The sequence below is a fragment of the Acanthochromis polyacanthus genome, chromosome 9, assembly GCF_021347895.1.
Source record: "Acanthochromis polyacanthus isolate Apoly-LR-REF ecotype Palm Island chromosome 9, KAUST_Apoly_ChrSc, whole genome shotgun sequence".
Classification (NCBI taxonomy): Eukaryota; Metazoa; Chordata; class Actinopteri; family Pomacentridae; genus Acanthochromis; species Acanthochromis polyacanthus.
Window position 1 is genome coordinate 29,910,352 of NC_067121.1, and position 25,568 is coordinate 29,935,919.

The 25,568-nt window shown below is 41.3% G+C and overlaps 2 protein-coding genes across 2 annotated transcripts; one reads left to right on the top strand and one right to left on the bottom strand.

The window, feature by feature from the left end:
• Positions 1-4,136: 4,136 nt before the first annotated feature.
• Positions 4,137-14,872, bottom strand: LOC110963833 (sodium- and chloride-dependent betaine transporter-like). Its single transcript, XM_051953685.1, has 13 exons — positions 14,749-14,872; positions 14,571-14,655; positions 14,362-14,494; positions 13,630-13,764; positions 13,199-13,302; positions 12,981-13,105; positions 11,682-11,794; positions 10,942-11,079; positions 10,677-10,779; positions 10,102-10,202; positions 9,455-9,625; positions 6,913-7,048; positions 4,137-4,186 (listed from the first exon to the last, which is right to left on the bottom strand). Exons 1-13 carry the CDS (start codon positions 14,846-14,848, stop codon positions 4,137-4,139), a joined length of 1,494 nt encoding a protein of 497 aa, XP_051809645.1. The 5' UTR covers positions 14,849-14,872.
• Positions 14,873-22,719: 7,847 nt separating this feature from the next.
• Positions 22,720-25,144, top strand: gadd45aa (growth arrest and DNA-damage-inducible, alpha, a). Its single transcript, XM_022212336.2, has 4 exons — positions 22,720-22,989; positions 23,498-23,599; positions 23,721-23,955; positions 24,249-25,144. Exons 1-4 carry the CDS (start codon positions 22,940-22,942, stop codon positions 24,360-24,362), a joined length of 501 nt encoding a protein of 166 aa, XP_022068028.1. The 5' UTR covers positions 22,720-22,939; the 3' UTR covers positions 24,363-25,144.
• The last annotated feature ends 424 nt before the right edge of the window (positions 25,145-25,568 follow it).

A 25,568-nucleotide genomic window follows, 5' to 3' on the forward strand; every position in this document is an offset into this window, starting at 1 on the left:
TATAAAAGAGAGGATAAATTTTTATTTTCTTACTTGTAGCACTCTGTCCTGCTGTACATCACACATGGACTCAGGGCACTGCAACAAGCCTTAAACTTAAAATGATCATATCACATTATAAAGATATTATCGCATATTCATAAAGTAGCATAGGGTAAAATTAATTATTAAAGATGCGATTTTATTCATCTGTGTTTCCTCCCCTAGTCTTAAGGTTCTTGAACAACACAGTTTAGCGCTGGTGGAATAAAATTCTCTTTTTTGTAGCTTCTTTGGAGTGTCTTCTGTTTTGAGGTCATAAGGTGTTCAGTTTACTTATTTGCACAGTTTTGGTGAGAACACAGGTCCACTTTCACTGAGTCATAGTCTTTGTAACTGTTTCACCAGTGTTAGAAAAATGTAACGTGTACTCATTGTCCTTGTGCAGCGTTCTGATTCTGGGGCAATCGTCACTGTTTCACGCGAGGTCATGAGACCCTCTTGTAACAAATTTTGCTGCAGAGCTCTTGTGAAGTGGCTCACAAGGACCATCTCAGAACCTTTGACTGTCATCTGAACAGTAGAAACATGGACTCCAAGCACTTCATATGATTCAAAAAATTCAGTTCCAGACAATCACTTTGGCATTAATTAAACTACATGTTGGTAAAGAAATAACTTTGATCACCGTGGCTTAGGTTTCAACACATTTATGTCTGCTGAAGACACGTTTTAGCTTAAATATTCAAAAAAAGAAAGAAAGAAAGAAAGAAAGAAAGAAAATGGGTGTGTTGGACTCCACAACTATTCACTATTACTTATTAAACCGGACCACATACTTGGGGAAAAAGTTTGGCATAAAAAAATTAAAAAAAACCAGACCATGACTGTCAGGAAGCCGTCCGGCTCCTGACTGGTTTTTGTTTCCTGCCTCTGTCTGGATGCTGTTCCAGCTCCTGCCTGGGTTTTGTCCCTGTCTCCCTCTCTCCCTCTCCCAGCTGATTACCTGCTGAGGTACGGATAATTACAACATGAGACTCAGCTGTGGAGTAATCAGCAAACACTATTCACCTGCCTTCCCTTTTCAGTTTAAATATCCTCTGCTCCCCTCTTTGTGTGTGGGAGCACCACAGCTCAGACTGTCTTGTACATGGGTTTCCCCTCTCGCCTTCTGATTTTCCCCCAATGCTGGACGTTTGAAGATTTGTCCCCCCTGGATCCTGCTGTTTTGGACATAATTGGTTTTTCTTTTGTGAACTCGACTCCTTTTACAGACTCAGTGTTTTTGGACTTGCCGAAGCTGTTTCCTTCCTTTAGGAGAGGATTATCACTGTAGTGAGTACTTTTCCCTTGTGTGTTTGTCTGCTACTGAACTCTGGATTTTGGTTAAATAAACCTAATTTTCACCACTTACACCTGTTGCCTGCCTGTTGGTATCTGCGCCTGGGTTCTACCTCCACCAATCGTGACAGTATGCTCCCACCAACACTGAACCCAGCAGGCCAACGGGTGGTCACAGCCCCCACCCCTGAATCTGTTGCAATATTCTTCACCTCTGAGAGATACACCAACTATTATGTTGCGTTATTTGACTTGTGGTGTGAGTGGACCATGGCTCGGGACCAGGCTCGCCTCGAGGAGCTTGCTTCTCAGGGCCGTGGTGTAGCCTCCCAAATACCCTGGTTAAAGGAACATCTGCCAGACCACATTTTAGAGTTTATGAACACGCCATTACTGTACTGGACACCACCTATCCCTGCCACCAACTCACCTTTTTCCCCAACTGTCAGTTTTTCCACAAATTCCACTCACCATCCCAATACTGTTTGGACTGGCTTTTTTAGTTTACAGTCTGTCACCCATCACGGGTCTCCACACCCAGCTTCAGCCAACACACCACCGAGATCATCCAGGAGGTCATCCAGAGGGAAGCGAGGTGTTAGGAGATCTCGTACCTCATCACGTCCCAGCGTCCAGACCTCGCCATCGAGCGTTGCGGAGGTTCCTCCGCCAAGCGTCTATTCCTCTGACGTCTTGGAGCGGGACGATGACGCCGCCTCAGACGTCTTGGAGCGGGTCGAGGACGCCGCCCCAGACGCAGCGGTCTCCGAGCGGGTCGAGGACGCCGCCCCAGACGCAGCGGTCTCCGAGCGGGTCGAGGTCATCACAGACGACTCCGAGTGGGACGACATCTCTGAGTGGGTCGAGGATGTTGCCGACGACTCCGAGTGGGACAACATTCCAGCGTGGGTCGACACCACCTCTGCCGCCGCCGCCGCTCCAGCGCGCGGGTCGAGGACGCCGCCGCCGCTCCAGCGCGCGGGTCGAGGACGCCGCTCCAGCGCGCGGGTCGAGGACGCCGCTCCAGCGCGCGGGTCGAGGACGCCGCTCCAGCGCGCGGGTCGAGGACGCCGCTCCAGCGCGCGGGTCGAGGACGCTGCCGCCGCCCAGAGCGTCTACGCCGCGGCCTGTCCAGACGGCCTTCAGAGTGTGTCAGCCGCTGACGATCCTCCAGTGGCACCCTCTGTTCCTGCGTTAACAGAGGGGTGCCGCCGCCACCGACCTCCGGCCCGGCCTCCAGAGGGTCCTCGTTTCGGCCACCCGGCCTCCAGAGTGGTTTCGCTGCCGGCCTCCAGAGTGGTTTCGCTGCCGGCCTCCAGAGTGGTTTCGCTGCCGGCCTCCAGAGTGGTTTCGCTGCCGGCCTCCAGAGTGGTTTCGCTGCCGGCCTCCAGAGCGCCTTCGCCAGAGTGGCCTTCAGAGCGCCTTCGCCGCCGGTGCAGCCGGTCCTCAGAGCGCCTTCGCCGCCGGTGCAGCCGGTCCTCAGAGCGCCTTCGCCGCCGGTGCAGCCGGTCCTCAGAGCGCCTTCGCCGCCGGTGCAGCCGGTCCTCAGAGCGCCTTCGCCGCCGGTGCAGCCGGTCCTCAGAGCGTCTTCGCCGCGGCCAGTTCAGACGGCTTTCAGAGCGTCTTCACAGCCGCCGGCCTTCAGAGTGTCCCAGCCGCCGGCGATCCTCCAGTGGAATCCTCTGTTCCTGTGATAACTGAGGGGTTCCTACACCTGCGGCCGCCAGAGTTTCCTCGCCTCGTCCAATGCCGCCGGCCTCCAGCCCGGCCGCCAGAGTTTTCTCGCCTCGTCCGACACCGTCGGCCCCCAGCCTGGCTGCCTGTCTCCGAGCGCCTTTGCTACCGTCTCCAATATCCTTCTTGGAGTTATTTTGTTTTGGACTGGTTAACGTTTTTGGACTTGTTTGGGACCCTGTTTTGTTGTTGGGGTTCCCATTTTTTTTGCGTGCCTTGTTGCCGCCCTGACTGTTGACTTTGTTTTGGCCCTCCGGCCTAACCCCCGCCACCCGCCCGACTGGGGCATTTTTGTTTTTGGTTCTTTGTACTTGCGCCAGGAGGCGCACGTTAAGGGGGGGGTACTGTCAAGAAGCTGTCCAGTTCCTGACTGGTATGTAAGCTCAGTCATGTTATTTAATAGCCACACCTCGAATTCCATAAATGTTTTGTCACAAAAAATATTCCGTTAAAAATAATCCCTTCCTTCCCTGAAATGTATTTATATAACTCTACACTGCTGTTTCCTCCAGAATGTGCAGATCTGTGAAGTTCCTGCCTCCCTCTCCACACATCCATCGGTGTGTACTGCAGCTCGAGCACACCAGCTCACCTACGAATCTGCTCAAACACTGTAAAACTACTCTACAATGCACAATGGCAAGCCGCACATTTGAATGGGAAACCAAATATGAAGAAGAATACGGAAAGCTCCACCCTTCAAGTTTGATTCTTAGATGTGTCACATATGAAGTCTCAAGGCAAAAAAAAAAAAAGAAACTCAGAATTTCAATTCTTATTTCCCTAATGTGTCCTCTAGCCTGTAAGCAATCCCATATGGTCATGCTAAGAAGGCAACGAACATAGTTTTCTAGTTTTAACCAGAGTTCTTCACACTGCGCTTCAACAACAAGAAGGAATATCAGGTGGACAGGCTGCTGATAGCGTCAATGGAAAAGTTACCAAAGGTACAGCTGACATGCATGACATTGTATGTTAAAAATGTCTTCACTTTTAATCTATTTTATAAACCGGTTACTTATGCATTAATTATAAGAAAACTTTGGTAACATCAGTGGAGAGAAAGAGCCTGAACAGACTGGTCAGGAGGGCTGGTTCTGTCCAGGACTGCTTCCTGGACTCCATAGAGGAGCTGGGTGAGAGGAGGATGTTGGCAAAGCTCACATTTATCATGGACAATCCTTCTCACCCACTGCATGACACTGTGGGGTCTTTGAGAAGCTCCCTCAACAGCAGACTTAGACACCTACCCTGCAAGAAGGAGCGCTATCACAGGTCTTTCATCCCATTTGCTGTAAGACTGTACAACATCAGCATCACTAGCTGATGTTGACATAAACTGGACTTATATCATTATCTTTAACCATGGTAAACCCTGTGCAACAATTATTTACACAGCTGGCATTTTGCACTTTTACAGTTATATTTATTTCATAAGCCACCTTATGCTGATGTCATTTATGGTGTAGTAATACAATATTTATTAATTTTTCATTCTTATATATATTGTACATATTATTGTTACTATAATTCTTATTATTACTGTACATGTGGTTAGTGAAGCGGTGTATAGAGGATGGATGGATGTGGTTAGTGCTGCTTTGAAAGATGTTACCGCTGTAACATTGGAAATGTCTCCTTACGTGTGGAGCAATAAAGGATTGTCTTATCTTATCTTATCCAGTATGTGAGTTAACACGTAATTTACACAAAGAAATTCAATCAAAACCGATTTTCCTTTTCCTCTTTGGCAGGAAGAGAAATATTTTTTAAAAATCATCATCTGCGCTGTGACATGTTGTGTATCCACTCCAGCAAAGCTTCAAACAGACCATGTTGTGTGTTGAGAATAAACTGCAGCTCAGGCCTTAGACTCCTGTTTATTGATGCTTTCATCAGGTCTGCTGCAGCGCAAAACAAGACCAGCTTCTGTAAAGATGGAGGAAAAAGACAATTATTAGCATTATTTTCGATTAACATATTGGGGGCTTTTCTGTTTCAGAGTGGAAGTAACCAACTGCAGGGGACTGGACAATCTGGTCTTTGTTATGAGCTGATGCTCGACATATAGACATAAAAGGTGAGGTGGATCTTTGATAGGTCCAGAAAAAAGGACTTATTTGAGTCTTGGGCCTTTTAAAATGTCTAAACTTAAGTAATCTATTTATTTTGTTCAGTCATAAATGATGGCTTCAAGTTCTGCAAGCTGCTTCTCTGGCCCGACAACTCCAGTGTTTAAAACTTTGACCTTTCTAAAATACTGCTGACAAAAAAAGCAACAACAGGTCACAATGCACACATATTTTCCTCTTTGTAAAGGCTTCCTGTGCAAGCTGGAAACCAATCTGTCACAACATTAAAAACACTGGTGGTTGAAGTGAATGACTTTAATTATCTCTTTACAATCCAGTGGTCTGCTAGGAAACTTTGGCTTCTAACATTCATGTGGGTGTTGCTTTGACACGCAGCACCCACCTAATCGTTGCTGCAGACTGAACACTCTTTTGAGCTGAGGAGTTTTGGTCAATTTTGCATCAATATTATCCCTCACAATGATTAAAAAAGAACTCTGTCCTGGGATCCTGGTCTGACCTGATGCTCAGCCCAGATTATTTGGTTATGTGAGGAGTTTAGAGATCCAGTCTTTAGGATAGCAGCCTGCTTGCAACCTCACTGGAGCTTTTTTGATTAGCATCAAACATGTTTGGTATTTACAAGTTAAATTATGGATGGGCACAATTATCACGGAAACAGTATTGCAAAGCAATGCGAAACCTGTTGCTTATCTATAGCTATAGATTAGCTAACATTAGCTAGCATTATCTGTAGCTAGCATTCGCGATAGAAATTAAACCCTTTAGAACCCAATAATAGTTTTGAAAGTCATGACATCTTTTTTTAAAAATGCCAATATCGTACCATTTAACTTAGTCAGAAACTGTAAAAACATAAAGAATCATCAGGTCTTCAACATTCTGATGATCCTTGAACTACTCATCTGTGGCATGCTGTTCCATTGCAAAACTTAAACAAGTCTAAGCTACCCTAATATCATGATTTTTCTTTATTTAATCAAAATCTGCTGTATAGTACATGTCTCATTTAAAAATATGCCAAAAAGAAATTGTTTGCTCTAATCAGATTCTTCAAAAAGCTAAAATTTCTGTGTTCCTCAGTACAACCATGAAAGAATTACTGGCTCATCTGTGATCAACAGTAAGACATCAGACGGTGATCCCATATGGGTACCATACCAATGGAGCTGGTTTTCATGCTCAACTTGTGAGACAACAGAAAAAAAAGCAGCACATGGTCTAGTTCCTCACCTCTGTCATTGAGTCACTGTGTTTTAAATTTTAAAAAAAAAGTCTTATTTGGCAGATCAGTAAAAGACTACAAAGGATTTTCACAGATTTGTGACCTATTGCTGGCTTCACAAACACAGACACATTTACAATTTGATGCCAAACATCAGCCTGAGAGGGAAAAAATACCAAAGTCCAGACACATGTGAACTCATGGCCTGTAAACAATTGATTAAGGTTGGGATGGAGAGTGGTTAGAAGACACAAAGACAGAAGGTCTGGAAACAGAAAACCAGTTTTTGCAGGTGTTAAACTCCAAACTTTCTGCTGACCTATTCCCTTCGACATCCACTCTTTTGTAGATCTGTTGCTGTAGTATGACTTTGCACATTCTGTATTGTTCCAGATGACTAAGGCCTCTTGTCACTTGAATACTGAACATAAAAATGTGGTTTCTGGGCATTTTTGCTCGAAATTTTCATGGAATGGCAGTTATCATTCTGCACAGCAAAAGTCAAGAAAAAGTGGTATCAAATTAAAGCAGGTGACTCACCTTCCAAAGTGACAGCTTTGGGTTTCTCAGTCATATTTAGAGCACACAGCTCTGTATCAAACAGAGGTTGTTCTTGGTACGGAGTTTTCCTTGGGTTAAGGAGCTCAGCTGCTGGAGTGCATAATGTTGTCAGTCTCTGTAAAAAGATCAGAATATACCACTGAATTCTTCTTCAAGCTGTGTGGATAGAAACCATCCATCCATTATCTATACACCGCTTAATCCTCACAAGGGTCGCGGGGAAGCTGGAGCCTATCCCAGCTGACTCGGGCGAAGGCAGGGGACACCCTGGACAGGTCACCAGTCTGTCGCAGGGCTACACACGTGGACAAAATTGTTGGTACCCCTCAGTTAAAGAAGGAAAAACCCACAATTCTCACTGAAATCACTTGAAACTCACAAAAGTAACAATAAATAAAAATTTATTGAAAATTAAATAATCAAAATCAGCCATCACTTTTGAATTGTTGATTAACATAATTATTTTAAAAACAAACTAATGAAATAGGGCTGGACAAAAATGATGGTACCCATAACTTAATATTTTGTTGCACAACCTTTTGAGGCAATCACTGCAATTAAACAATTTCTGTATTTGTCAATGAGCGTTCTGCAGCTGTCAACAGGTATTTTGGCCCACTCCTCATGAGCAAACAGCTCCAGTTGTCTCAGGTTTGATGGGTGTCTTCTCCAAATGGCATGTTTCAGCTCCTTCCACATATGTTCAATGGGATTCAGATCTGGGCTGATAGAAGGCCACTTTAGAATAGTCCAACGCTTTTCTCTCAGCCATTCTTGGGTGTTTTTGGCTGTGTGTTTTGGATCGTTGTCCTGTTGGAAGACCCATGACCTGCGACTGAGACCAAGCTTTCTGACACTAGGCAGCACATTTCTCTCCAGAATGCCTTGATAGTCTTCAGATTTCATCGTACCTTGCACACTTTCAAGACACCCTGTGCCAGATGCAGCAAAGCAGCCCCAAAACATTACTGAGCCTCCTCCATGTTTCACCGTAGGGACAGTGTTCTTTTCTTCGTATGCTTGGTTTTTGAGTCTATGAACAGTTGATGTGCCTTACCAAAAAGCTCCAGTTTGGTCTCATCTGTCCAAAGGACATTCTCCCAGAAGCTTTGTGGCTTGTCAACATGCATTTTTGCAAATTCCAGTCTGGCTTTTTTATGAGTTTTTTTCAGCAGTGGTGTCCTCCTTGGTCGTCTCCCATGAAGTCCACTTTGGCTCAAACAACGACGAATGGTGCGATCTGACACTGATGTACCTTGGCCTTGGAGTTCACCTTTAATTTCTTTGGAGGTTGCTCTGGGCTCTTTGGATACAATTCCAACGATCCGTCTCTTCAATTTGTCATCAATTTTCCTCTTGCGGCCACGTCCAGGGAGGTTGGCTACTGTCCCGTGGGTCTTGAACTTCTGAATAATATGAGCCGCTGTTGTCACAGGAACTTCAAGCTGTTTAGAGATGGTCTTATAGCCTTTACCTTTAAGATGTTTGTCTATAATTTTTTTTCGGATGTCCTGGGACAATTCTCTCCTTCGCTTTCTGTTGTCCATGTTCAGTGTGGTACACACCTTTTCACCAAACAGCAGGGTGACTACTTGTCTCCCTTTAAATAGGCAGACTGACTGATTATGAGTTTGGAAACACCTGTGATGTCAATTAAATGACACACCTGAGTTAATCATGTCACTCTGGTCAAATAGTTTTCAATCTTTTATAGAGGTACCATCATTTTTGTCCAGCCCTATTTCATTAGTTTGTTTTTTTAAATAATTATGTTAATCAACAATTCAAAAGTAATGGCTGTTTTTGATTATTTAATTTTCAATACATTTTTATTTATTGTTACTTTTGTGAGTTTCAAGTGATTTCAGTGAGAATTGTGGGTTTTTCCTTCTTTAACTGAGGGGTACCAACAATTTTGTCCACGTGTGTACATATACAAACAATCACACTCACATTCACACCTACGGGCAATTGAGAGTGATCAATTTTTGGACTGTGGGAGGAAGCCGGAGTGCCCGGAGAAAACCCACGCATGCACAGGGAGAAAATGCAAGCTCCATGCAGAAAGATCCCGGGCAAGCCAGGACGCGAACCGGGGACCTTCTCACTGCAAAGCGAAAGTGCTGACCACTATTGCACTGTGCAGCCCGCATCGAAACCTTAACTTAATAAAATAAAAGCTAATAGAGTCCAACTAAAACCCTCAAACCCTAACCCTAAACCCTCTGACATCTCACAGAGTTCAGTTTCAGAGTACATGAGTTAAATATGGACAATATTTTCCCATGGCAACAAATCAACATCCACCTGTGGCTCCCACACATGTCTGGACCTGATCAATAGACTACTACGTTGATTTAAATCTGTGTTGCTTCACAAGGTTTGTTTCACGCAGGCTTTTGCTTTGGCAAGAAACAGGTCAAGATATTGACCTTTAACTGCAAATGGTTACACCGATTTATCTGACCTGAGTACTTCATTAACTCTGTCTGTGGCAGTAGATCTTTGTGGCCATACGTACCTGTCTCATTGTTCCTGGGGTTATGGCCATAAGGTAGAGAAAATACAGAGGAGTCACAAGAACTGACGATAATCCAAGAAATATCCCAATGGCATAGCCCCAACCAGGATATATATAGGTGTTATTGTATCTCAGAGGGGTAAACCGGACAAGAGAGAAGAGCAGTATTCCCTGTTCAAGAAACAAGAGATATACAGAGAACATTAAGTAAACATTATATGCATATTCTTTTCCTTCTTGCTATATGTTTCAGCTGAGTATCGAGGCCACTTCATGGTTTCCATATCACTGTAGATGCTCCATTCATACAATAAAGGCTGACTGTGGCTGTCATTTTTGCAGGATGCAGCAGCTATTTACAAACTGGGCTCAAAGATTCATTGCCCTCTCGCAAAATTAGCAATTAGCAACTTCCTACTGTGTTTGGGCACCACTGAATGGAAACATAATGACAGCACCTCTAAAATCTGGTGTCATCTACTTCAGTTACAACTTTTTCTTTTAATGATAAATTATATAAGTGTAGATGATGATAAATCTCTTCATACAGCCTCTCTCTTTTGGATACATGAGCATCAACTGGCCTTCACTCTTGATCAGATCTCTTGTTTTCCAACATGCAGACGATACACCGTAAATGTACTTACAATGCAGAAGGATGGTGTAAAGAACTTCCAACAGTACTTCATATAAGGTGAGGGGCGGTAACCAATCATTTCCTTTATTTTTCCATAATAACGATCAGCACCTGGGAGACAGACAGTCATATTAGCCATGCCAAACTTGGAAAGTATATAATGAATCTCTTGGCATACATATATTTAAATTTGAAGATACTACAAGAGTTGTTTGTACAGTACCGATGAGAAAAAGAAGAATCACTTCATTAAATACGAATGCAAATTGTTTATTTCAAATATTTTTGTAAGTTTAACAGCAAAATCCGTCCATAAAATCATATTGAAATGACACTACACCTTAAAATAACTTTAAAAATGACTAAATATTTTTTTTGCATCCATCCATTAACTACACACCCCTAACCACCAAGCCACTGTGCAGCCCTTTTTGTATCATTTAAAGGGATATTGATGTTTTAGGATATGTCAGTGGTGTATTTGTTAATGCACTGGAACATTACAGCTACATTACTGAATGCACATGTGTCTATTCCGCTTGTGATTGACAATAAATAAATGAAGAAATGTGTCTTTTTGCTCACCAAATGCCCATCCCACACAAACAGTCTCCAACATGCCGAAAAACATTAATGGCATTCCACTGCAGGCGTAGTAGTCAAACAGGAGAAATACATAAAGTCCTCCCTGTGGCACAGAACAGCAAAAATCAGGAGACTAAAAAAGTATAACAGATTCAAATACCAGGTAAAATAATACATTTCTGTAGAAGATACAGATCAATTCAAAATGTATTTTGCAGAGAAAAAGAGATCGAACCTTTATTTTACTTTAGAAATGAACTCTTACCTCCGTGACCATAAACAGGCCAGTAACTAAGCAGATGAGACAGATGAGCAGCAGAAGCAGTTTACGTTGGTGACCGGTGAAAAAGTACGACGGATACATATCAGATACGGATGTCACCAGACCCTCCAGATACACAAACTGTGTAAGAAAAGAAACCGTATATGTTCACATTTTCTACTACATCCCCTCATTAAACTTTATAAATATGAGGCATTGGTTATCTAGCTGGTAGAGAGCATAGCAGGAGTTTAGTTAGTAAAGGAGCATGACAGAGCCTAATGTGACGCCTAATGACCTCTGACTTATGCGCAGGTGTTGGGTTCATATTGGGATAACATTCTTATTTCCCAATTGGATATGATACAGCCATTTTTGTGATTGATTCTTGTTCCTGTGTGAAAATAGCTTAAAATAAGTATTTCAACTGCTGGTAATTAACTTCAAATTCAAACCCCTAATTTAGGATTGGGATTGAAAAATCGCTAGTTTGCGATAATAGCATTACCAAAAAGGCAGCATTAATTCTTTTTTACCCATTAACTACAAAATAACTAAGATAAGCTGACAGAATGCTGTGGATCTGCTATGATGTTGCACAACTATTAAAACCAAACAGAAGCAGAGAAAATGACTGAAGTGCTCTTTTTATTTAGGGATTTGGTGATGATCTGTAGCACATAAATCAAGGAGCTTATAGGGAAATGGTATGGAAGTCTTTACCTTATCTGAATTATATTTACCTGACTGTCCAGTCCAAGGAAGACTATCATGAGGAAAAAGAAGACAGCCCAGAGTTGTGGTAAAGGCATCAAGGCGACTGCTCGAGGATAAGCAACGAAGGCAAGACCGGGACCTAAAGGGTTCAACAGCAGAGGTCAAAAAGGATTCAAGGATATTTATTGTCAAAGCGTTTCTGCAATGAATCTTTGTTGGCACTTTCAAGGACAAAAACCAAAACAACATAGTATAACAAAACAATAAACAGCTGTACAAAAAGTATTAAATATATACAGCACCCTCCATAATTAGTGGCTCCCCTGGTTAAGAGGTGTTGAAAGCTTTAAAATAAACTCAGTTTTTATTGCAAAAGCATACTCTCACACTGAGAATTGTAGAAAACTGTATTATAGGAGAAGATTAGGTGCTGTTTTGTTGGCAAAAGGGGGTTGTAGAAAGTATTAACATCAGGGGTGCTAATAATTGTGGCACACACGATTTGATGTAAAAGAATTATTTCTTAATGTGTGATTTTTTCCCCCACTGAATAAATGCACTTGAATTAAAGGTTGGATTTCCCTCTTTTTTCATTGTGGTCCTATATTGTTTAGAAAAACTGAATGTATTAGAAGCTAAAGAACACATCTTAACCAGGGGTGCCAATAATTATGGAGGGCGCTGTAAATTTAGTGGATTATCAGATAAGTTTCTTCAGGAGTTTATTGAGACCAAAAAACAGAGCTAAAGAGAGGGGAAATGTTTGATTTATGTACAGGAGTTACTGTGTACTTGTCGTCAGAAACACAGCTATAGATTAATCTGAATGGAACACATAGAATAGAATAGAATAGAATAGAATAGAATAGAATAGAATAGAATAGAATAGAATAGAATAGAATAGCCTTTATTGTCATTGTACCGGGTACGAGATTAGGATACCAGTTCCCATTTGGTGTCAAAGCAAGAAAAACAGCAATAAACAGTACAATTTAAAAAGAACAAAAAATATATTTACACAAGGGCATAAATGCAATAGCAGCATGAGTCTTTCAGGTGCCGAAGGAATGTCAGTGTCAGGCTCTGTGATTGTTGACTGCAGTGATAGTTTTTGGGAAGAAGCTATTTCTGAGTCTGCTTGTCATGCACAAGAATGAGAGTGTTAGTGACTTTTCGAGCACTCTGAGGACCTGCATGCCATGTGAGGAACATCATTTTGCTTCTGGTTTTGGGTGAACACAAAAATATATTAGCATATGCATTTCATACAGTGTTAAACGTGAGCAGATGTGCAAAAATATATTTATTTGCGAACCATTCCATACCTGATTCAGCCACCGTGGAGATGTCGACACCCAACTCATGCGACATGAAGCCGAGGACGGAGAAGACTGCAAAGCCAGCAACAAAGCTGGTTAAACTGTTCAGTGTGCACAAGGCAAAAGCGTCTCTGAAATTAAAAAAAAAAAGATTATTACGGACTCTATCATGTGTCATATGAACAAGCAGAGACACTAGACAGCATGATATGTATTTTTCTTACTTGTAGCAGTTGTTGTTGTATTTATTGTAACTTCCCAAAGACGGCAGACAGCATGAGCAGACGGCATAGGAGAACAATATCTGGCCTGCAGCGTCCATCCACACCTGGGACAGTAAGTAAGTTGGAATTGTTGTATCCACTTAAACACACTTTTTTTTAACGTATTTCACAAATAGTTACATACATACACTGTAAAAAATGTTTTTTATACTGAAAAACTGTCAAGCCATGACGGTAAACATCTGTAAACTCTAAAACAGTTGGATGCAGTTTATGGAACACTGAATCACCATAAGTAGGTTAATAAGGAGAAAAGTGTGTTTTTTAGATTTTTTTCTCTTGACGAAATACATTTCCTGACTCCTGTACAGTTTTTAATGCAAAAATGTTGTAGCATGTATAACAATACAGTAACTTTTCAGAAATCTTACCTGAGGATCAGTTAGACGTGTTGGATCAGGAGAAAGGTAGAATCGAATTCCATCTGCAGCTCCTGGCAGTGTCACACCACGGATCAGCAACACAATCAGCATCACGTAGGGGAACGTGGCTGTGAAATAGACGACCTGAGAAAGAAGCGCCATTACAGTTCATTTTAGGATTCATTTTAAAATTTTAGCTATCACTTTTAGAGCTCTGAATGGTCAAGCTCCAGCTTATATTTCTGATATTTTAAAATGCTACAACCCAAAACGTTCTCTGAGATCCTCAGGCCAAGGTTTGCTGGTCATTCCCCAAACCCGTTTTAAAAGCAGAAGGGATCGAGCCAATCAAGTAGTGGCCCCTAGGCTATGGAAAGCTTTGCCACTGTCTCTGCGCACTTCAGATTCTGTTGAGTTCTTTAAAAGGCAGCTGAAGACCCAGCTGTTCAGTCAGGCTTTTAGTTAGGTGGTGTTGTTGTGACAACTTGTTTGTATGTTTTTCTGTTTGTGCATTTGGTTGTCATTCCTTGTTTGTCTATTGCTGATTTCAATTTCCCCTACTGATTTTACTGTGAAGCACTTTGTGAATTCATTTCTGTGAAAAGTGCTATGTATATAAACTTTGCTTGCTTGCTTACATATGTTATGACGTTCCACGTGCAAAAAAGTGCAGCAAAAAGCATTTTAGTGGAGGTTTTGGCACCTTCACCTTCATGTGCAGGATAAATGTACACATCTCACCTTTCCTGAAGTCTTGACTCCTTTCCAGATACAAAAGTAACAGATAACCCAGCTCAGTAGAAGACACCCAGCCAGGTCCCAGCGCATATTACCCATCTCCTCAATTCCTCCAGACAAACCCAGAACTCTCCTCCTGTGTTCAGAGAAAGAAAAATGTCAAGACACATTTTTTATGACTCTAAAATAACTCTGGTATTGTGAATACTTACTGCCAGAATTCTTGAACTGAAGATGTTATATTGTGATTGACAGTGCCAGAAAATGATTCATTCATGCCAGAATCAATGCAGTTCTCTTGTGGAAGAAAGGTGACAAGTTAGGAAGTATTATTCCAGTATAAAGTCATGGCACCAACCATTGAGCCACTGACACAAAGCAGTTGTGCACCTGTGTTCCAGGTGTTGTTGCAGCTGGCCCAGGGCAGCACAGTGTGGAAGCAGGAGAATAAGTAGAGGAAGGCCCAAGCCAGAATGACGATGTAGTACATCGAAGTGTAAAACGAAATCACTATGTTGCCATAGCCTAAACCTATCAACAAAACAGCAAATTTAACAACAGGGAGTATTACTAACTACAATACATTTACTAAATGTTCTGCAGAGCTACTTGTACCTTCAAATAAAGGACATATTTTCTTCCAACATGTGATTCCACCCTGACCAGTTAACTGCCCCACAGACACCTCCAGGAAGAAAATGGGGATTCCACAAGAGACCAAAGTCAACACATAGGGGACCAGGAAAGCTCCTAATGATTAGAATTTAGCAAAGTAATGATTCAAGTTAGAACATTTTAATAGAAATACAAATGATTTAACACAACTCTGATTTATGAAGTAACAGACTCACAATAAAATGTACAATAGGACTTTTTTTAATCACATCCTCACCTCCTCCATTCTTGAAGCACAGATATGGAAACCTCCAAACGTTGCCCAGGCCAACGATTTCTCCAATTACTGATAAAATAAATTCCCTTTTATTGGTCCACTGGCCTCTCTCATTGCACTTTGATGCTGGACAATTTGTAATCGTGCCATCGTTCATCAACTTCTTCTCTGGAGTAGTTGGAGACTCCATTCAGACTAGTGCACTGTGGGAAAGAGTAAGTGAGGAGGTCTTCAACATTTTCTAAGATGCTATTCTAAAAGTCTTGAGGCTCGTCTAGATATTTTTTCCCAAATGCTGGACGAACCTTTATGGTCTTTTTGGTCAGTGGTGGTTTACGCCTCGAAACTCTCCCATAATGCAATTTTCTTCCGAAGTCTTCCTTATTATGGAATTCACTAGACGGAACTTAACTGAGTCTGCAGTTCTTTCAATGTTTGTCTGGCTGTTGCAACAAAGTTTCATTTGTACTTGGATGAATTGTATTTGTACAAACATTACAAATCATATTTGTAATGTGACGATCACAAACCAGTCTGGGCACGACTGTTCTCACAGCACATGATTTTGTTATGATATGTGATAATGTTATGGCCAGTGTCAAGCACCAAGGTCTGACAAGAGACCGTGAGACTCCTTGGCTGAAGAGCCTCTGTTGTCTTCATGATAGAGATGAAGCTGCTCGGTTTGAAGGACAGATGCTACTATAAGTTTGCATTTTGTTGTTTTTGTCTGGGTCAGACCTCTGAACATGAGCCTGGTGTCGGAGCTCTGCCTTCAGATGAAATATTCACTCTGCATTGCTCTTCTTTATTTTTCAATGAAGTACAAAATTACAAATACTGTTGCACTTTAATTGCTTTTGCTTGGGCTCAACCAGATTTCCATAAGACTTTTGTGACATCCTGGACGAGATACTGACGTGCTCTTGGAGAAATGTTAGTTGGCCAGCCACTCCTTGGAAGGTTCACCACTGTTCCATGTTTTCTCCATTTGTGGATAATATCACTCACTGTGGTTTACTGGAGTCCCAGAGCCTTTGCAATGGCTTTTTTAACCAGCCCAGTCTGATAAATGTCAGTGACTTTGTTTCAAAATTGTTCTTGAATCTCTTAAGAATGTGGCATCATATTCAGCTTTTTGAGACCCGTTAGCTACTTCACAAAGTCGGACAGGTTCTATTTAGTGATGTTTAGATTTAACAAGCCGGGCAGTAATCATACATGAGTGTGGACGGTGAAACTGAACCCAGTTGCCAAATGAATTTGGTGATTTGTTAGATTCACATAGTGCAAGATGGGCAGAACAGCATTTTTCCTTTAACCCTCATGTTGTCCTGTGAGTCAAATGGACCCATTTTAAAGTTTGAAAATGTGGGGGGAAAAACACATTTCCACAGTGAAAATTTCCACATCTTCAACATTTTTGAGAAATTTTTGAATTTTTTTGGGTGGAAAAAAAGAAATGTTAAAAACATGTTTTTTTAAAGAACATTCAGAAAAACATCAACCAAAATCCAGCGAAATTCACTCAATTTTGGTTGATTTTTTCTGAATGTTCTTAAGTAAAATATTAGAAGTTTTACTGATATTTATGTAATCACTTTAGAGGATTTTAGGATTTTTTTGGAAGATTTTTGCTCATTTTTAAAAAAAATATTTACAAGAATTTTCTTGCCAAATTTGGAGGATTTTTTTTAAATAAAAATTTTAAGGAAAACTTCTAAGGAATTATTGGAATTTTCTTCTTGAAAATTTTGCACATTTTCAAGAATCTGCAGAATTTTTTGCTGAATTTTTGGATTTTTTTCAGACAAAGAAACAATGCTTTTAGTGCCCGCAAATGAAGACAACAGGAGGGTTAAAAAGTAAAATCTAAAAGCTGCATTTTGTGTTTTCTTGGATTATTTTTTGACTGATAAAAAATAGTTTGATGCTCGGGAACATTTAAATGGGACAAATATGCAAAAATAGAAGACTTCTGTATATAATGTATATATATTGTATACATTCTGCTGTCCTTATCTGACCCCTCTCTTCAACACTCCGCCCTTGTCTCACCCTCCTCATAACTGCTTTTATTGAAAAACAACACTGACTAAAGTCATCTTAACATCCTGCCCCAATAAAATAGACCAAAGTACATTATTAACATTTACAAGAACGGCCCCAGCCTACCTGGATTCCCTGATACAGGTCTACTCCCCTTCACGCCCACTTCGCTCTGCATGTGAGAGACGCCTGGTGTTTCCAGCCCAGCACGGCTCGATATCTCTAGCCAGACTCTTTTCCTCTGTTGTTCCCAAATGGTGGAACAATCTACCAAACTCTGTGCATTCTGCTGAGTCCCTTTCTACTTTTAAGAGACAATTGAAGACTCAATTGTTCAGAGAACACCTAGGCACTTAATCTGACTCCACCTTAGGGGTAGAATAAGTCAGGTGGTCCAAAACCCTCGATATCTCTAGCCAGACTCTTCTCCTCTGTTGTTTCCAAATGGTGGAGCAAATTGCCAAACTCTGTGCATTCTGCTGAGTCCCTTTCTACTTTTAAAGACAATTGAAGACTCAATTGTTCAGAGAACACCTAGGCACTTAATCTGACTCCACCTTAGGGGTAGAATAAGTCAGGTGGTCCAAAACCCAGCATTTATTTAGCGCTGACAAAGATTTAAAAAAATAAAAAATAAAAAATAAAAGGGGGGTGGGGGGTGGGGAGTGGTTGGTTGGCAATTCTTCTGCAACCTTTGACCAATCGCACTTGAAGCACTTTTTGCACTTACTACAGGTTTTTCCTTATGTCTGAATTCTTGCTTGTGTTGTACGTGGCTTTGGACAAAAGCGTCTGCCAAATGAAATTGTAGAATTGTAGAATTGTAAAATCATCACCTTTCCTGCTGCACATATAATATAGTAGGTATAAATTGGAAAAATGCCACTTGGAGTAAATCTTATTTGTATTGTGGTGTAATAAACTTACCTGGAATATTCTTTACCTGCTTCAATAAGATCTGGAGATCCACATGTGCAATCCGAAAAATAGACCACATGTGGTAAAGCCAACTGTGCAGTGCTGAAAAAAAGTCAAACTGTGTCTTTAAAATTTTACCAAATGTAAAAACAAATGCAGTGAATAGACAATCCTCTCTGAACGCCGATTCTCAAATGATGACCATTCTGTGGATGAACAACTGAGTGCGTAAACGTCGGGGCGTGGCTAAGAATGGCAAAGATAACTGGTTGGTCGTTACGCAAATCACCCGTGGGCTTTTCTGCAGTAAAAAGGTAACAGATGTGATTCAAGGGAAGACGTGCTCATGCTGATTGTCACTTGATGTGAAGGGAAGCGTGACAAAATGATTTTCATTTCGGTCAAACGATCAGTCATGTCCAAACTGAACTGGGCTGAGAACACGTGTGTTGTGCATTATTAGCATCAAATATACAGTGCTCAAGTAAAAGCACATAGCACACAGCCCTGACTGAACCTACGCTGAGATGTGATGACACAGACCACGACATGTGATACAGTGTAGTAGAGGCTAACAGCTACAGTTCATAGTATTGGATCTTCAAGTTTTGTATTTTTTTCTTTACTGTTGCACAATTGTACTTAGAACAGGTAAAACCATTCAGAGACCTGAAACCTATCCATTTAATCTACTTGTGATTTTAGTGACATATGAAAATATAAGTGCGCTTTCAACATTTTGAGCAAGGAGCTAAAACTGACAATAATTAATGGAAGATATGAGTTGCATGTTAGTCAATCAAATAACACTAAGTTCTGATCCTACAATATTTCCAGTCTATATTAAAAAAGAGCAGTGTGGAGAATTAAACTTCTAACTTTACCTTTTACAGGTGTCCTTGTATACATGATTCTGTATTTCAGTAGTCAGTGTAGTAAGTAAGATATTAGTAATTTCTTATTGTATTTTTAATTTTAATACTTGTCGATAAATGATAGGTATTTAATACACTGACAACAAAATTAAATCAAACCAAAAAACTGTCATTGGTAATATCAGAGACTGAATTTAGGTTTGCGTGTGGTCCAGTACCATACAATGAATGAGTAATCAGCGGATTCAAATCAGAGCAGAGCAGTACTTTTGAGAAATGTGTTGCATGTGTGTGATGTGCTGATGCTGCCTCCTGCTGGACAGACCTGGAACAGATGAAACCAACTTTTATTGTGACTATTTAAAAAAAACCAAGGCTTTAAAATTTACACAGCCAGAGTTTTGACATACTCATATTAAATTTAAGTGATTGTTATGTTAACCATGTTGTTAGTTTTTAGAAAGTATCTGAAGGATGACATATAGCCTGTTACCTTTTGGTGATTTAATTGAGGGTCAGGTGCCTTCAACTGCAAACATCGGACACAAATAGGAGTTAGAAATAAAGAAGAGACGGTTTTTCTGTCTTGTATAATGCTTTCTGCAATGCATTACTGATATATTGTGCTTGAGTGTGCAGCCAGGCAAGTTTGGTCTGCAGCCACCAAGGGGCAGCATAACATCCCATAACATCCCACAGCATGGCTTCCTCTCACTTCTCTGACTCATTTCCACGTCATTGTCTGGATGTAACTTTTCACTTCTAAAACTTCAGCACTGTTGTTTGAACCAGCCTGAAGGTACAACTGTGCAGGTATCAGTGAGAACATTAGTTTGTGTATAGTGTAGGATATGCAGGTTTTGTATCCAACCTTCACAAACCTGGATCAGCCTTTGTCCCGGTCTGGAGAAACCCGGGTATGTTCACTGTGAGGGAAACCAGGACACTGAGGCATGCAGACACCTATATACAGGTCTCTGATGGCGCTCTGTTTGTACAGAAGTGAGTGGCTGAGATGTGGAAGGATCAAAGCATTAGTGCACATGCAGAAAACACAGAAATATATATATATAACACCATTACAACCACTAAATCAACTGTGAAAAACACAATTACAAACATTCATCTTCATTATTTTTTTTAACTGTCACAAACCCAAACACACATATGTGGGATGCATTTTGAATCTGCAGAAAATTTTAAACACAGACTGTTTAGTTACAGGAGTTCATATGATGATTTAAATTAATACATTTTCTGTTGGTATGAATAGGTACCACATGCACATTTCAGTCCGTTATTTCCTCAAAAAAAAAGGCACAAAGAGGAGCGAAGAAAAAATCATGCTTATACACACTACAGTTCAAAAGTTCGGGGTCACCCACACAATTTCACGTTTTCCATGAAAACTCACACTTTTATTCATGTGTTAACATAACTGCACAAGAGTTTTCTAATCATAAGTTAGTCTTTCAAACACAATTAACTAACACAATGTAGTATTAGAACACAGGAGTAATGCTGGAAATGTTCCTCTGTACCCCTGTGTAGATATTCCATTAGAAATCAGCCGTTTCCAGCTAGAAGAGTCATTTAGCACATTAACAATGTCTGGACTGGATTTCTGATTAATTTAACAACAATTTTTATTTCAAAACTAAGGACATTTCTAAGTGACCCCAAACTTTTGAACAGTAGTGTATGTGTAGACTTCCCAGAGATATTGTTCCATGAGAAAGTTGATCCATGGTTGAATAAATGTTTGAAATTACTACAGTGAATACCTGAGAGCCTTATTGCATTATCTTATTATATTTTGAATTGACACTTGTGCCTTTCCTTTATGCAAATAAGGACATTTCCAACATTGAACTGAAGCAGAAAATGCACAAGTTGATGCATGAAAATACACCAGAATGTAGGAAATAAAGTGTTTGATGCTCAGAATTATGGAAGCTTAGACTTAATGTGTCCCTCCCAAATGTTCAAACAAAATCTAAAGTCATGCAAAAGTGGTACGCTGCTAGCATCATTATCTCTAATCACAAAATATTTCACCCTCCTTCTTCGTCATTCCCTCAGTTGGCATTTCTCTATGAAAACAATAAGACAACTCCCCCTCTTCCTATTGTTTGTGACTCTTTTCCTACACTTCAACAATTTCATGTAGTTTTTATCCAAACCGAGAGTAGAAACAACACAAGCAAGTTAGGAGAAAACAACTTGGATAAGTGGCAGAAAACAAGTTCAAGTGTGATAATAGGCCCATGTATCTACAGGCAGTGCAGATGTAATAGAATTTTTTAAACATGTATTTAGTTTGCTGCTTGTGTCAGCATATAAAGGTCCTTAATGTCCATATATAAGTTTTTCTTTTGCATGTCAACCTGTCCACATGGTGTTTTGTACATGCTGACACGTGTTGTTAGCAAAATAAGCAGTAACTGTCATGACTGAGCATTTTCACCCTGAAACTGCAATCTACTGATGACCGTCTCAAAAACACAGATTCAGACTTTCAGGGATTCATATGTAACAGACCTAAGGAACCAATCAGATCATTACTTTTTAGTTAAGCATGAATGGATGAAGTTACTTCATTATTAAACTTGTAGGGCAGAGTAGTGTTTCAGCAGGTGTAGGTGAGGTGGTGTACTTGAGTTGCAATGAGCAGGAAGAGGTGGATATGACTAGAGGCAGGGACTTCATAGATCTGTAAGGTTTTTTTAATGCAGGGAATGAATATTTTCAACTTATAAATGTGTAACTTTGAAACAGAGGTTTGAGTTTTATGTGGTTTAATCAGTGATCACGTTCAAGAACAAGTGTTTAAAAGTTGTCTCTCTGCATTTATTTCACTCTGTTTGTGATTTTATCTTCCTGATGCTCATCTCTGAGGCTGAATCATTACGGAGCAGACATAATTAGCAGCTTTCCACCATAATCCAGAAGCTATAAAACGTGAAAAGTATAATAACTTTAATTCTGAGTAAACATGAGGACAGACAGAGCCAGTTATTCAGAGGGAGGATGGTTGCTGGGAGGGATCCTGACCTACTTTTCCAGCAGAACGACTAATGCAGGTGTGTCACTGCTCCCGTACTCCTCTCTCGCGCCAGTCCTTTGGATCTCGCGCGCGGTTTCGGTAGGTTTTCGCACGCTACGCAGCGGACCAATCAGAGCGCAGCTTCTTCCTACGAGACGTCCCGTTGCTATGCGGTTGTCCTGGAGACTTCCCGGTCCGGTCCGGCAGCCAGGGTGAGTTCTGCAGCTCCATTATTACTCCACTACTGCATTAAAACTCACTTTGAGCGGCATGTTTCACATGTAGACTCCTGCTTTGCTTCTTTCAGGCTGTTCTTGAATTGTCCGAAAATATTACTTCACTTAAATAAGACGTGCTTTTGTGCAAAACGTGTTTTTGAGGATCTAATGCTAAGCAGTAAAGTTACAGCTGTGCACAAGTTATGCTAACATAGCTAATTGCGTGCTGCAGCCGGCCTGCTAAACGGATTTTTTATTTTTATCCACATGTTGGAGGAGGCCAGCAGACAGCTGCAGTTACGCTAGTAACTCGGCCGGAGACAGACACGCCTTGTCGCCGCGTGTCTGTCCAATCCGGTCCCAGAGCCCAGCGGCTACATTAGCATACCACCAATGATCGCGGCTATGCAAATATTCGCCTGACTCGCATTGTCCCGTACTGTTTTAATGTGAAGTTGCCAGATTTATCTCTCAGTTGCAGCACAGTTGGACTACAGATAAAGTGTGTGTCACGTCGAGAAGATACGAGGAAAAAGTGGCCGGTGGTTCTGTACTCTTTGCTCTAAGGTGGATTTTGGATTTTATGTACAACATGACATTTGAGGAACTAAATGGGGATTACTCTCAGGAAAGGTAAATAATATGGAATATTAATGTTATTAATGCATATTTACGCTGCGGGTGTATCGCCACCGTGTTTATTAAGGTCTGCTGCATGCATTAGTTAAATAATGCATGATTGAGATGATTTTTTTATTGTTGTAACTTACAGTTTACAGCTGCAGATGTTAAAATCTGAAGTTTAATCGGTTTTAGCTGTTGAGTCTGTCGCGAGACGCTCTCCACTTTTCGATAACCGGTTAGCTAACAGCGCTGCACCGACCCGGTTTAAGGTGAAGAAAAACTGATAGTTTGACACGACAGCGCAAATTCAGACTTTTCTACATACGTAAAAGTGATTTTAGTCGCTGCACTGGCAAGAAATTTGCTTTTTTTAAGTGTCGAAACTAACTTGTGCACATCTGTCGGCTCTGCTCGGAGTGACGCCGGCTGCTTCGCTAGGAGTCTCCGGAGCAAGGAGTCCAGCTAACTAAAGGGAAGTTTTTGCAGCGACGTTAACGTCATTTTCTCGGTGTTACAGAATGGATACAGTGGCGAAAGCTTTGGAAGAAGTCCTGACCTCTGCCTTGCCACAGGGCTGCATTACAGTGGGAGTCTACGAGGCTGCCAAGTCCCTCAATGTGTAAGTTCATCTGCTGTCACTCAGCTGTGAGGCTTTTGTTTGACCTCCTCCTATTAAGAATACCACAGGTGCTACATATGAGCAAACTAACACCCCATCTCTTTTTATTCTCCCCCCACAGAGACCCTGATAATGTGGTTTTGTGCATCTTGGCTACGGATGACGAAGACGTCAAAGATGTGGCCCTGCAGATCCACTTCACCCTCATTCAGGCTTTCTGCTGTGAGAATGACATCAACATCCTGAGAGTCAACAACACCAGGCGCCTGGCAGAAATCCTGGGTGGAGGAGGAGGAGGAGGAGGTGGGAAGCAGAGTGGGGGCGAACCTCTGGATGTACACTGTGTCCTCGTCACTGTAAGTATTGTTGTTCATCATTCAAAGTGGGTCTTGTTGTGTTTTGATTTCATCCAAGATGTTGAAAGATGAGTGAAACTCTTAGTCAGGAAAGAACCTGTTAGAACATGTTTTCGAGCATTCAGTAAACATGCTTATGACTCCTCCCTTATATGACTTCCAAGGAATTTCAGTACCGGGAAGTGCCTTGCATCTGCATACACAAACACACAAGGACTATCAGCGAGTTACTGCAGTGTAAACCATGCAGAAATATATTCAGCTAATATATTGTCTTTTTCAATTATTTTCAGAGCCCACATTCTACATCATGGAAGGACCCCGCTCTGAGCAAACTGAACCGTTTCTGCAGAGAGAGCCGCTGCATGGACCAGTGGGTACCCATCATTAATCTGCCTGAACGATGAACTTTAAGCTGCAACAATCCTGTCCAGAGAGGAATTTTATCTGCGCAGGAAGAGTGGTGTGAACCCTGATGGACACATGTAACCACCCAGAGATCAAATTCCAAAGCACTGCTGATGGGAAAAGAAAAATTTGGTGGAAAAAAAAAGTCCCTGTCTGTCTGCACGGGATGAATTTAAAAGAGAAAAAAAAGCAGGGGGTCTGATTTCCGCTTTGGACCGGACTGTTTGGAGTTGCGTCTGTCAGCTTTTGCAACCAAGATGAGACGACGAGGCTCTTGTATCGTCATGAGGTGGAGATGACAAAAAGCGTGTGTGCTTTTAAATGTGGAACTGGACACTGTACAGAAGGATTATATCATGTGTTTGTTTGGTGAAGCCTCTGTGACGAGTCAGAAAAGTGGGGAGAGACCAGAACATGGAGCTGTTGAGTGGACCAAGGCCTCGGCCTCTCTCTCTCTGCAGAAACAAAGCACTTGTTGAAACACTGGACCTACTGCAATTTCACTTATTTGATTAAAATTGTTAATGTTGATGTTGCTATTGTCATAATTTAAAAAGGGAAGGGCTACACATCCAGTGAAGACATTCTGTGTATTTAGTGTTTCTTAAACCAGCTGGCTTTTTTGCCACAAATGAAATAGTTCCTTTGTTACAATTTAAGTTATTTCTAATTATATTTAAATGTATTTATGTTTCATTTTTTTACCATAAATATTTGCAACATCTGAATACCAGACACATATATGTATTGCTGTCAATAAAAAGTATTTTTTGGAACAAGAGCTACACGTGCTTTTTTTTCTTCTTCTTTCATTTCTGGAAATTTGAGCAAAGCCGAGCTGAATTCTGACCTTTTGGCGGCTGTGAAAAGGGGAGTCACGTGTGGATCACAGGGGTCATGTCGGCCTCTGTGGCCTCAGTGCCATCTCTGAGCTGAACAGAACAATAATCCTCGCCGCTCTCTCTGCACAGGCTTCTGCCTCGGTCAGCAGGACCATGCTCATTCATCCAAACGGGTTCTCTTTTCACCAATTCTCTGATTTGTTTGCGTTTTCACCAGCTGACTTCCTAGAAAGGGCGTCTGTACCAAGGACGCATTACCTACATTACATGTCACTTATTGCAAGATATGTACAGTGAGCATTCATAATAGGGCAGTTGTGCATTTACTGCTTAAACGGCGAGGTTACATCAGGTGTTCTTATG

What these genes read in the sequence shown, in the direction of transcription:
- LOC110963833 (XM_051953685.1), bottom strand. Translation starts at nt 14,848, where the DNA reads ATGTACTACATCGTCATTCTGGCTTGGGCCTTCCTCTACTTATTCTCC. An exon ending in GAGTCAAGACTTCAGGAAAG is followed by an intron (nt 13,765 to 14,361) that starts GTGAGATGTGTA and finishes CTTCTTTCTCAG; the next exon opens with GTCGTCTATTTCACAGCCAC. An exon ending in TCCTTGGACTGGACAGTCAG is followed by an intron (nt 11,080 to 11,681) that starts GTAAATATAATT and finishes TTTCTTACACAG; the next exon opens with TTTGTGTATCTGGAGGGTCT.
- gadd45aa (XM_022212336.2), top strand. Translation starts at nt 22,940, where the DNA reads ATGTACAACATGACATTTGAGGAACTAAATGGGGATTACTCTCAGGAA. An exon ending in GGGGATTACTCTCAGGAAAG is followed by an intron (nt 22,990 to 23,497) that starts GTAAATAATATG and finishes TCGGTGTTACAG; the next exon opens with AATGGATACAGTGGCGAAAG. An exon ending in GCTGCCAAGTCCCTCAATGT is followed by an intron (nt 23,600 to 23,720) that starts GTAAGTTCATCT and finishes CTCCCCCCACAG; the next exon opens with AGACCCTGATAATGTGGTTT.